The sequence below is a fragment of the Meriones unguiculatus genome, chromosome 2 (genome assembly GCF_030254825.1).
Source record: "Meriones unguiculatus strain TT.TT164.6M chromosome 2, Bangor_MerUng_6.1, whole genome shotgun sequence".
Classification (NCBI taxonomy): domain Eukaryota; kingdom Metazoa; phylum Chordata; class Mammalia; order Rodentia; family Muridae; genus Meriones; species Meriones unguiculatus.
Window position 1 is genome coordinate 76,398,799 of NC_083350.1, and position 13,543 is coordinate 76,412,341.

The 13,543-nt window shown below is 40.5% G+C and overlaps 1 protein-coding gene across 3 annotated transcripts in view; it reads left to right on the forward strand.

The window, feature by feature from the left end:
• The first annotated feature begins 222 nt into the window (after positions 1-222).
• Positions 223-13,543, forward strand: part of Rock1 (Rho associated coiled-coil containing protein kinase 1) — a 102,221-nt gene continuing 88,900 nt past the window's right edge. Inside the window, exon 1 of one of the 3 annotated variants that reach the window (XM_021661565.2) lies at positions 223-1,123. In XM_021661565.2, the coding sequence (XP_021517240.2) occupies positions 1,031-1,123 (93 nt within the window). In that variant the 5' untranslated portion in view covers positions 223-1,030. The remainder of the gene's footprint in view (positions 1,124-13,543) is intronic. The other 2 variants (XR_009589896.1, XM_060377682.1) reach the window with 2 other exon arrangements.

The window sequence follows — 13,543 nt, forward strand, 5'->3', positions numbered from 1 at the left end:
ACCCCGCCCCCGCGCGCCAGGCCCCGCCCCCACCCCCGAGGCGGTCGCGACCCGGCCAGCCCCGCCCTGACAGGCGCCAGCGTGCGCGCGCGCGAGGCCAGGCCCGTTCCCCTCCCGAAGGCCCGCGCCGCGCATGCGCACTGCCCGCCGGCGGTCTCGGTTTGTTTGAACAGGAAGGCGGACATATTAGTCCCTCTCAGCCCTCCTCGCCCCACCCCCCAGGCATTCGCCTCCGCGACTCGCCCTTTTCCCAGCCCGGACCGCGGCCCCTCCCAGAAGCTCCCGCATCAGCAGCCGTCGGACCCCGCGGCCGTCTCCCCCGGCCTCCCGCCCTCCAGCCGGTCCTCCTCCGAGGCTCCGTCGGGCCGCCGACCTCGCCCTGCCCCGCCGGACACCGCGGCAGCAGCAACGCCGGCAGCGACCGGACAAAATGGGAGAGTGAGCCCGTCCGTGGGACCAGTTCTCGGCCGAGGCTGATCGGCGCGTCGGGCCGGGCCGGGGGGACCCGGGGATGCGGGGCTAGACGGCCTCCAGCGCCTCAGCGGAGCGGGGCCGGCCCGGGGCCCAGGCGGCGGCTGGCGCAGCTCCTCGCCCGCCCTTCGCTTTCGCCTTTCCTCCTCGCCCTCCCTGGCTGCCCCGAGGGAGTCTCCACCCTGCTGCGCTCCCTCTCCCCGCCGCTGCCCTTCTCCGGACTGGGCCCCGCCATGGCGAAGGCTGCCGGGGCCCGCTAGGCTGAGGCGCCTTGCCGGAGCGAGCGGGCTGCTGGCGACGGCGCCGTCGGCTGTGGCGAGGGGCTGCCGGGTGGGATGCGACCTTGGGCGTCCGAGCGGCTGCGGGTCGCTGTCAGCCCCAGCCTGGGGTCCGGAGAGCAGGGGTCCCCTCAGTGAGGGGGAGGAGGGGGAACCGGGTGCACCTGGTGACCCCGAGGTTCCGGCTCCTCTGCCCCGCGGCTGCAAACCCACCGCGGAGGAAGTTGGTTGAACTTGCTTTCCGCTGCGGGGACGAAGGTATTGTCACAAGGAGCAGCATCATGTCGACTGGGGACAGTTTTGAGACTCGGTTTGAAAAAATCGACAACCTGCTGCGGGATCCCAAATCGGAAGTGAATTCAGATTGTTTGCTGGTGAGTGCCGCTGTGTTTTTTCTGGGTTGCCTTGGGCTCCTCTTGGTTGCAGTCTCGTTAACTGCAACGAGTCTCAGGTGTGCATAGTCATCTTGGGAAGATGCCAGATTGCTCTTTTGCAAGAATTTTGAAGCACCAGTAAACTATGAGGTTCAAGCCCTTTTTTAGCAATTTCACTGGTTCTCTGCTAGCTGCTCAGAACTTCTGGTTTTGATTCAGCTCCGTCAGTCCAGCGAACACACTTAGAAACTGCGATTGCAGGCATCGTACCAGTACGTTAAACACGTTTATATTGTATAGTTTGTTGAAAGACGATCCTAGTATTAACCTTCCCATAGTTTGACAGTGGAATTGAAAATCTACTTTCTATTTACGGAATTCCCAGGGGTTTGGAGTTTAGCCTTGGAAATGATAATGGAGAATTGATACCGAGGAAATGATTTTTAAGATAAAATTTTAGGTGACCTGAGGCTAAAGAAACTTTGTTGAACGTTCAGTGCAAACGCGTAAGATAACTAAGCCAGCACAAGGTTGATGACTTTAAAAACATTGTTAGTAAATATATTTCATTCGTGTATATCAATAACCATTTTTGCTACTTTAAAAATATTCTAAAGTACTTAGGTCCTACCTTAAAAATTGTGTAGTCGTTGATAGTAAGTACAAATATTTGTAAATAATAGGTATTCGAGTGCCGCCGGTACAGTTACTATTACTACTTTTAGTTCAAACAAAACCACATGATCTCTAAAATCATGTTTCAGTGCCTGTATGGACATGGGGCCTCAGAGAATTAACTTTGTGTATCATAGTTTGGAGATTTAAGATTTAATAGTGGCATTCACAGAGATAACATTTTAAAATCCCTTATTGGATCAGGAAATTTTGTAGATTAAAATTAGTGTACATTTCAGTTATTCTAAACATCTCTGTACAGTTACAGTGTGCAAGGTTCCTCGCCAAGGCTTTCACTTCACGATTGCTCCAAACATACTTGACTATGAAATGGGAACTCTGGGTAGTGTAAAGTGTCTTACCCACATTACAGATGCTCTTAATACTGAGAAACAAGGTTGATGCATAAGAAAGTATTTTATTGAATGATAGAAGTGAAAGGAATTATAATACTTACTTAATGTGTTCCACGGCTGCTATGTCTTTCAATATTTACATAAGTAGTTCTTAGATTTTCTTGTTGCTTTTGTTAGTGGTCCTGCCAGTTGGACCCAGCACATGCTAACTCCACCATTAAGCTGTTAATCCTATTCTGCTTTTTTTGCTCCCCCTGTTATGAAGTAGATTTTAAGGAGGGTTTAGGAGCTTTTAGTTTATTTTATTTTTATTGCTAGTTTTCATATTTGCTACAGCGTCATTTAGGAGGAATCTGATAGAGTTGAGAGTACAAGAAAATAAGTGTATGTTGCATGGACTCTTTTGAGAGCTGGATCTACTTACGAAGATATTTTAATATACATACACAGAAACAACGTGAGACATTTTATAGATTGAGAAAACAACTGATCCATTCCAAATGATTACTTATCATTTTTCAATTAATCATTTTCAATAATCGTATTACGGAAACTGAATGGGGAGAAGTGCTGTGAGTGGAGAGTGCCCAAGTGTGCTCTCTGCTGAACTGGCTGCCGGTGGAGATGACCTAAACGGAGGGTGGCGGGTGTACCCTCCGGGGCTGAGAAACAACACACAGGCTGGAAGGATGGGGTTAGAGGCGCAGGGTTTGCACGCACTTGGGGCTGTCACAGAATGAATGAGTATGAGTAACCTAGACGTGGGGACAAAGCGAGATTGGAGAATTTCCAGATTACCGTAATAGTCCACACATAGTCGGAACCGGAGCTAGGACTTGAAAATGAGGAAGGAAGAATTGATGGGACTTGATTGACAAGAGTTCAGAACCAGAGAGGCATTAGTTACATGATTCTGAAAATGTTGAGCCTGGCTTACAGTGAGAACGATGAACATAATCAGGTTTGGAAATTGCTTGAGAAGAATAGATCTACAGATGTATTTAAATTTGTTGTATTTGACAAGATAGTGAGATGAGGGTGAAGAAATGGCCTGTAGGCTACTTGAGATGTTGAATTAAACTTAAAGAATAACGGTTTGGAAATCATTTACATAGAGCACAAGTTGAAGCCGATATAACGAAAAGGAATAACCTAGAGAGAGATCTAAGGGTCAAAGATAAAGGTTGAATAAAGAGGAAGAGTTGAAGAAGCAAGCACTCAACGTCCTCAGTGTCAAGGTAGGCCGCGTATTAGGAGCGCAAGACTTTACAGGAACATTTTGAGAATGGATAGTGAATGGACAGACTTGATTACTTCCTCTCTGTTGTAATCGTATAATCTCGATCTGTTAAAATTTTCATTATTGGGGCTAGAGAGATGGATCAGCGGTTAAGAGCACTGGCTAATCTTCCAAAGGACCTGGGTTCCATTCCCAGCACTCACATGCAGCACACAACTGTCTGTAACTCCAGATCTGACACACTCACACTGACATACATGCAGACAAAAACACTAATGCATATAAAATAAAATAATTAAAAATTCCATTATTGAAAGTGACTATTGAAATCTTATCAGATCACTCTGAACTTTATTTTTTATTTTTTTAATTTTATTTATTTTATGTATATGAGTGTTGTAGCTGCATTTGCACCTGCCAGAAGAGGGAATCAGTTTACATTATAGATGGTTGTGAGCAGCCATGTGGTTGCCGGGAATTGAACTCATGACCTTATGACCTTGGGAAGAGCAGACAGTACTCTTAACCACTGAGCCATCTCTCCAGCCCCACTCTGAACTTTAAAGATAAGAATTTTCCTTGGAAACAGAAATCTACTTTTCAGTTTTATAGTGTCTAGCATGAATTTTCTTTGTACAGTATTGTATGTTTATCATTGAGCGTTCATTCATTTACTCAGTTCACTTTACTTTTCACAGTGACTTATCAGGTCACTATACTTTTTAATGAATTTGTTCTTGTTTTGTGTGGAGTTTGAAATTCTTTTAGATTGGAGGTATAATACCTCTTTCACTTTGGTTGCCTCTCCAGCTTTGTAAGTATGTGTGCCATGTGCATGTAAGTGTTGTTAGAGGCCAGAAAAATGGTGTCAGATCCCTTGGAGCTGGAGTTATGGGTGGCTGAGTCACCCATTTGAGTACTGGGAACTGAACCCATGTTCTCTGCAAGACATGGACAAGACAAGCAGCAAGAGCCCTTAGTTCCCTCCAGCCTCTGTTTCGATTGCTTTCACCCTTGCTGACTGATTGAGCCAATACTATGTTCATATTGTTTGTCACATGTAGTCCTTGTCATTCTAGTCTTTTAAAATCTCATTATTTATAGGTTGTGAGATTGTTGGTTCTAGATCCACTCTTCTTCAGTCAGGAAAGCTTTCAAACTTTTTGGTTTCACAGCAGTTTGCTAGCAAATGTCTAACTTTACCCAGAAAACACTTTTTTTTTTTTTTGTCTGAAGCAGTAATAATATTACTAGTTTACCTGGAAGAAACACTGATTAAGTGGCTGTCCCATCATTTCTTCAAGAGCATGACTTTCTTTTCAGTTTTCTTCTGTCTGGTGAAGTATAAGCTGTGGTGGAGGAAGGGAAAGGAGCCATGTTACTAGAGCATTCTAGCACTGTTGTGTCCCTTAGTACATATTTGTTACTGGTTGGTTTGTTTGTTTGTTTCAGTTACTTTTTTTCAGAATGTGAAAGGCAAATGTAAGAAGATTTAGATGCTGGTTTTCATTTTCCTTCCATGAAATTCTCTTTTCTGTATTTTTAACTAGTGCTTTCCCCATCTTTTCATTGCAGATTTATTTTTTCCCTTTGTCTTGAGTTTAGTGGATAATTTATTCCAAACTTGAAGCATCTGTTCCTTATCACTTTCCATTTTCTACAAATCATTTACATATTTATTAATTGTATGTATGTATATGTTTCTGTGTGTCTGTACTTGCCATATGGATGTCAGAAGACAATTTTTTTTTAAGATTTATTTTATTTTTTATGTAGGTGAGTGCTCTATCTGCTTATACACCTACATGCCAGAAGAAGGCATCAGATTGTTGTGTAGATGGTTGTGAGCTACCATGTGGTTGCTGGGATTTGAACTCAGAACCTTTGGAAAAGGCAGACAATGCTCTTAACCTCTGAGCCATCTCTCCAGCCCCCAGAAGACAAATTTTGTGGAGAGTTTGTTCTTTTAGTTCACCTTAATGTTATTACTGAGGAAGTAACTCAGTTGACAGGCTTGTTTTGCAAGCGTCTTTATTGACTGAGCCATCTCATTTGCCATTTATTCTTTTATTTATTTCAAATACTAAACATTTAACTGATTTTTAGGCATCTCTACTTGGACATTATATTATCACCCAAATTTCTTATATTCTGAAATAAGTTATTTGCGTTGTTAGGATCATTGCTGTCTTTGCCACTAAACTGAACATTTTGTTGTGAAGTTTTTGGCAATACTAGGCTTTGAGTAGGTTGTTACATAAGCTCCATCCCTTTACCAGTTGGATTAATCATTTTTGAAAATATGCTACTGTTGGTTGGATGAAAAAAAAACTAAGATAACTAAGTCTTTGGACCTCAGTGCCTACAGGTTCATAGCTATATGCCTACTGGTATTCAAAGCTATGTTCAAAACTGTGTGCCTGTTAGTACTCATTTCAAGTTTATGGGTGTTACTAGTATTAGTAGGACATATGACTGCTTTGGACCAAACCTTTTTCCTTAGCGTTTTTTGTTTGTTTGTTTTGTTTTTAAGAGATGGGACTTTGTCTTAGTCACTGTTCTGTAACTGTTAAGAGACAGCATGATCAAGGCAATTTTTATTTTAAAAATGCATTTAATTGGGGCTTGCTTATGATTTTAGAGGTTTAGTCCATAGGCAGCTGAGAGCTGTGTCCTGATCTGCAAGCACAGACACACACACATATACATATACATATACATATACATATACATATACATATACATATACATATACATATACACTGGGCCTGACTTGGCTTTTGAAAACTCAAAGCTCACCCCCTGTGATGCACCTCCTCCAGCAAGGCCACACTTCCTAGTAATTCTGAAATAATGTCACTTCCTTATGATTAAGCATTCAAATATATGAGCATTCTTACTCTAATCACAGGTTCTCACTATGATGATGAAGGTAGCCCCCCAAAACTCCTTGCTTTAAGCAGTGAAATTCTTGCGTCAGCTTTGCAGACATGCATAATTTAAACTGTTCTGTTCTGATTGTTTATTACTATGACGTTTAAAAAACTAGTCTCCTATTTCATTTACATATTTGTAAATGTTTCTGTAGATCTAAATGTGACTTCAAATCTAGGCCTTGTCATGTGTGAGCTGGAGTAATAATAAATAATAATACATACTTATTGTATGTAATCTTTTGAAAGCTCATTTTAGCTTCAAGAAAATGAGAAAGAAGTTATTGTACTAGTTTGTTATGAGAACTAAATAATGTAATTATCATAGTGTATGGTGGTTAGTAACCTGAAAATTGGTAACCATTATTGTCGTATTGTGTTTTGTTTTGGTTTGGTTTTGGTTTTTGAGACCGAGTTTCTTTGTGTAGCCTTGGCTATCCTTGTTTTGTAGATCAGGCTGGCTGTAAAACTCGCAGAGAGCTGCCTCCCTAAGTGCTGGAATCATAGCTATACTGGCTTGTCATATGGTAGTATTGCTGATACATTGTCTTCTTTAAGCACAGAGTAATTTACCTGACACCTAAGGCTATAATCCAGATATGTATCATTAAAACATCCAAACAAAATATATTCAAAAATGTAGACATTACGATGGATTCAATTAGAGGAGGGGGTTTTTGGAGACTGTTCACTTAGTCATGTTTTATTTTGTAGTTGTGGGCATTAACCCATTATCTTGGATGTTCATTGCAAATGCTTTCCCTCTGAGTTATATCTCCAGGCCTTTAGTCAGGATTTACAATATACTTGTTTGAATAGGAATGGCCCTGTAGGCTCATCTGTTTGAATGCTTGGCTGTTAGGGAGTAGTGCTGTTTGACAGGGATTAGGAGGTGTGGCCTTGTTGGAGTAGGTGTAGCCTTGTTGGAGTAGGTGTAGCCTTGTTGGAGGAGTGTGTGACTAGGGGTAGGCTTTGCGGTTTCAAAAACCCATTCTAAACCCAGACTTTATCTTCCTGCTGCTTTTCTATCCGTTTCCGCCTTCATTCTGTCTTGTTCCTCACCCTGAAGCTGTAAGCAAGCCCCAATTAAATGCTGTCTTTGTAAGAGTTGCTGTTGGTCATGGTGTCTCTTCACAGCAACACAATACCGACTAAGACAGTCCCTAATTTCACTAAGGTTTTGGGTTGGTGTGAAAGGCAGTTGGGAGCTAAGTAGTTAAGATTTAGTTGTTGTCGTGCTCTCTTTTTATGTCTACCCTGTACTTTCAGTAGGTCTTCTGTAAGGGGCCCTCTGGCACCACAAGAACACTATGGGCTTAAAAAGAAGTGGCTCACGGTGACAGGCAACAAATCAGGTCATTCATTAAATCTGAATCAGACGTTTTTAACTCAGAAGAAGGAATCGTATATAAATTTTGAATTATATCAGCCTTTATAATCTTACAGTTTACTTTTATGTCATGGTTATAAATTTTGGTATATGGGCAGTGAAAACTACAGATTCTGTAATGGAAATTACAGAAAAGCTTATGTATCAGGAAATACTCAAATGGGGTTCTGTTACTGAAGATCCATTAGCACCGCTTTCCTGTTCCGGTACTCACACAAAGAGAACTCTTCAGTTAGTTGAAGTCCATACCATAGCTGTTTATAGCATATATGTCTATATGTAAGAAGATGGACAGATGTCAGCGAGTTTGCTCATCACTTAAAGATACTGGCTGCTTAGCCTGACAACAAAAGTTACATCCTTGGAGCCCACACGGTGGAAGGGGAGAATTGATTTCTGTTAGTGTCTTCTGACCATGTGATATGTGTGCCTACCCACACATCCTGTCTTAGTCACTACTCTAGTGCACTGAGGAGACACCATGACCATGGCAACTCTTACAAGAGAAAGCAGTTTAGTTAGGGGCTTGCTTACAGTTTCAGAAGCGTAGTCCATCTTCATGTCAGGGAATATGATGGCAGGTGTGACGCTGGAGCTGTAGTTTGAGAGCCACATCCTGATCTGCAGGCAGGGAGAGGCAGACTGGGCCTAGCGTGGGGTTTTGAGACCTCGAAGCTTACCCACCCCAAGCTGCGCTTCTTCCAGGTGGGCCTTACCTCGTAGTGCCGCTCCCTGGAGACCGAGCGTCCAATACATGAATCCATGGGGCTGTTCTCGATCAAATGACAACATACAGATGTACAAAATAAATAAGTGTACTTTTTTAAAAGATGAACATCTAGGTAGTACTGTAATTTGCAACATGAAATGGTAATTTTTTTAAAAAAACATGCTATTGGCATGATGGTAGTAACAGAACACTCCACCTCACGTTCAAAACATTCTCATAGTCTTGTTATTTATTAACTCTTTGTAACCAATTAAATTTTTTTCTTGTCAGTTTCTTTTTTGTAGAGTGATAAAGAGTTGGATCAGATAGTTATTGATGTGCTTTGTATCTGTAAAGTCTGTAAGTCATAATTTTTAAATTATCTTTGGGGCTGGAGAGATGCGTTAGCAGTTTCAAGAGCACCTGTTGCTCTTGCAGAAGACCCAGGTTTAGTTCCTAGCATTCAAATGGTGGTTCATAAACACATGTAACTCCAGTTCCAAGTGATCTGATACCTTTCTCTGAACTCCAAAGGTACCAGACACATACGTGGCACATATACATTACATGCAGGCAAAGAAGCATACACATAAAATAAGTATAACAATTTTTTGAAAATTTATCATTGGTTTATTATTTAAGAAATAAAATTTGTAGATTTAAATGATACTGAGGTAGAAATACAACTATAGGAACTTATCTTTGGGTCATGCTATTTTTGGAAGTAGTTCCTAAACTGATGTTACTTGTTCTATTTGGCACTTGTTTTTGTATTTTGTAGCTTATTTTTATAAGGGCAGTGGTCTCAACCCTCCTAAAGTTGTGACCTGATGTTCCTCATGTTGTGGTGGCCCCCAACCATAAAATTATTTTTGTTGCTTTTTCATAACTGTAATTTTGCTACTGCTATGAACCATAATATAAAAATCTGTGTTTTCCAGTTGTTTTAGGTGATCCCTGTGAGAATGTTGTTAACCCTCCCCAAAGGGGTTGTGACCTCCATGTTGAGAACTCTAGGGTTTGTGCTTTTTGAACAAAGATGATAATCACGATGCTTGACCCATTATACTATATGTATGCGCCCTGAGTGGTGGTATAAACTTGTAATCTCAGCATTTAGGAGGTACAGGCAGGAGGATCAGGAATTCAAAGTCATCCTCAGCTACATTGTGAGTTTAAGGTTAGCCTGGGCTGCAACAGAGCTTGTCTCAAACCAAAACATACGCACACAAGCACACATATACACACATTGCACAAATAAGTAAATTATGTGTTGTTTTTCTAAAATGTAGATATTTTCTGTTTGGGATTATGAAATATAAAGTGTACTTTTCTTATAATTGCTAAACGATTAGTAGGAGGCTAGGTACTCAGATTAAAGTGTGATACTGTACAGAGGCAAGAGCTTTATGTCTACTCTTGACATCATTTAAAAGGCTGGCAAACTGGATGGGCGCGGTGGCACATACCTATAGTCCCAACACTCTGGAAGAAGAGGCGGGCAGATCTCTGTGAGTTTGAGGCCAGCCAGGTCTACAAAGGGAGTCCAGGACAGCCAGAGCTACCTACATAGAAAGACCCTGTCTCGAAAAACAAAACAAAGAAAACACAAACCCCCAAAAGGCTGGCTAAACTCCAATACTTCCTGTACTAACTTTTGGCAAGAGATTGATATTTTACTCAGATTGTTGTCTGATTTACTTTTGCAACAGTGGATCATGTTAATTCCTTTTTTTTTTTTTTGCTATCACTCATCCACTCAACAATATTTACTTGGTGTGTATTCTGTACTTGGAACTCTAAAAGGCAGTGGGGACACCATTTAGTGAGTTAAAAGCAAACATGGTTCCTGCTGTCATGGAATTCATAATTGTAGGGAAAAGATACTAAATGTGTGTCACACTAAGATAGTGTTGGGGTAAGGCTTGAAGGGGAGATAGAGTATGTATGTATGACCCATGCCCCATGCTATTATTCTAAGGTTTGGGATATAGTTAAAGACTTGTGGTAAAGCTGTCTGAGTTATATAATTTTCATATAAGAGTTGTGGAGTTTCTGAATCAGATCTCTTGAGGAGCTTTGATAATTTTATAATGAAAAGTTTTGAACATACAGAAGATAGTGTACCCACCCTTGTTGCCCAGAGTTTGCATTTCTCAGAATTTTGTGATGGTTCACTTGTTCACCATTCACCCTCACCACAGTATGTTAAATTCTGTGTATTATTATTTCATCCTTATGCTTTAATATCTCTTAAAAAAAAAACAAAACAAAGGACATTTTCTTATTACCACAATGACTTATCATATCTAACACAAACACACTCCTTGTTTCACTAATTTCCAGTTTATGTTTATTTTTCTCTGAGTATCTAAAGTAGATTTTTAATTTTTTAATCCAGTTACTATATTAAAATATGGGTCTGTGCAAACTAAACAGTCTACATTACATGCTACTGGTTTTATTTGCTTTGATTTGGTTTTTTAAAAGGTCTTTTAAATAGGGAGTCTCCTTATCTCAAATTCTCATCTGTCATCTGATGTCTTTTTGAAGAGACCAAGGCAGTGATACTGTTATCTATTTTACCATCTAGATTTTTCCACTCCTGTACTGACTGTATTTCTTGGATAAGTTGATAAATCTGAAACCTTGGTTTAACTATGTTGGACTTTTTTTCATTAAATTTTTAATTTTTATATTAATTACATTTTATTCACTTTGTATATGTTGGACTTTTCAGTAAACACTTCCATAGATGTTTTTATTTTCTTTTGTTTCACAGCAAGAAGCATGTATAATTTTTAGTATTCCTTTCACATTTAACTATTTAATTCTATTCAGAGGACTTTTTGTCATTACCTCTGACTGTACCTTGAAATACACTTTATGATACAAAGGATGAATGCTTCAACTTTTAATTGCTACTTTGCAGAGGAAGGTATTTTTGGAGCCTTAATGTGTGATAGGCTTGGCACAGACAAACTGTTACAAAGGTAAGATAATATTCAAGGAAACCCTTCAGTTTGGCGATGATGCGGTCCCCCTGGGACTACCTCCACTGTTTAGAGACTAATGGTATGAAAGAAGAGAGAAAAGCAGACAGTGCTCTGAACCACAGAGCCATCTTTCCAGTCCCAACTGTGATTGTTGCTTCATGCTGCTTTGCTGATTGTTGGTTTTGGATGGCCTGGTGAAGGAATTCCAAATGCTGTTCATTGATCAACTACCTGAGAACCATTTACCATGTGAGAAACAGCGCTGACAGAGATAGGGTAGTGGAGTTTGTACTCTTAGTAGGGGTTAGATGTGTGTATGGTTTTGCTAGACATTACACCTCCTGCGTCTCTTCTGGGAAACTGCTGGTAGGAATCAAAGTAGGAATAAATAGGAAAAGCTTTGACTCCATTTAAGATATTCTTTTAAGAAGAGAAAAATAATCACTAGGCTATGTTGGAGAGGATTAGCATAGTAAGTTGGCAGAAATGACTAGTTTCATTTTGCTTGGTAGAGCTATTTTTGTTTGTTTACAATTTGAGAATCAAATTTGATATAGAATCTAAGGAAAGTAGGTAGATTTGATTTTTAAGTTTTACTTTGTGTGGGTGTGTGTGCTCATGCATGTGATTATGTATATGGGTGCATGTTGGGAGGTTGGGGTTCAGAGAGCAATCTGGCAAGAGTCAGTTGTCTCCTACCATGTGGATTCAGGGATCAAAATCAGATAGCAATCTTGGTGGCGAGCACCTTTATCTGCTGATTCCTCTTGCTGGCCCCTGGATCTGATTTTTTGGGGGTGGGGTGGGGAGGGGAAATGAAGAATCAAATTTTATATCAAATATGAATAAAATGGTCTTTTAATTATTACATTTCTGTTCCCTTCCTGCCATAAGAAAAGGACTTGTTTTCTTTATAACATTTGCTTATTCATTGATTCATCAATTTTGTGTCTAGAATTGTTTAATGTGGAAAAGCTGTACAAGACTAGTTTACTATTTGTAAGAACAAATATTTTCACAAAGTCAACAGATTGGAAGTTCTACAATTGTTTTTTTCTTAAATGAAAACATATTTAGACTATTTAAGGCTTCTGAGCTACTACGTTTGTGATACTAATGCTCTTCAGGCAAGCTCACTCAAGCAGGTATCTGATTTTCTTGTTCACAGATGTGTCACTTGTTTTTGGAGTGATGCCTGACCCATTATAAGTTATATTACTGCCCCCTCCATGTTTCTGGATTTTGGATGAGAGAACACAGGATAGTAATTGTAACTGGCATTTGCTACTTTATGGGTTCTTCTTTCTTCCATACTTCTCCATCCCTTTTATTCTTTCCTTCCAACTCCCTGCCACTAGATAAGAGAGAGGAAAGGAAAGAGATCCCTTAATAGTCAGAAGTTGCAAAGGGGGGTGACATTATTGTTAGACTACTTCCTGCTGATTTAAGGGCATTTGAGTTTCTTGGAGCAAGTTTGTTCTTTGCTTTCAAGAGAGCTAATTTCTTGTTTGTTCTTCTGCGAGGATGACTACTTAACAAACCATAGCTACCCACCAACAAACCAACAACCACCCATGCTTCTGGGGCCCTTGCATTTATGTAGCCTCTGTAAAGTCCCCAGAATTTGTCACACAGACGCAGAAACTATATGCAGCTGGCAAAATCACACCTCTGCTAGAGCATGAGGGAAATCATAGTCAGCTGCTGCGAAGCAGCCTCATATCCCCACACCTGGGATTAAAACAAAAACATATTCTTAAAATACTTATGTGGGTTTTGTTTGTTTGTTTGTTTTGGGGGGTTATTTGTTTGGTTTGGGGTTTTTTCAAGACCGGGTTTCTCTGTGTAGCCCTGGTTGTCATGGACTCTTTGTTGAACAGACAGTAAGATTGGGCACATTTATTTAATTTTTATAATAGTCTGTAGACTAAGTGAAACATATTATTGCCACATTTGAATAAAATAACACCTCAGAAAAGGTTGAGCTATCTAACAGCATATAGCTAGTAAGTGGCGGACTTACTGATATTTAGTATGTAGTGTATCAGGAAGAATATAACAATTTAATGTGCCTCAAAGGTAAGTATTCTTGTAGGGAGTAGAAGAGAATACTTGGTACAC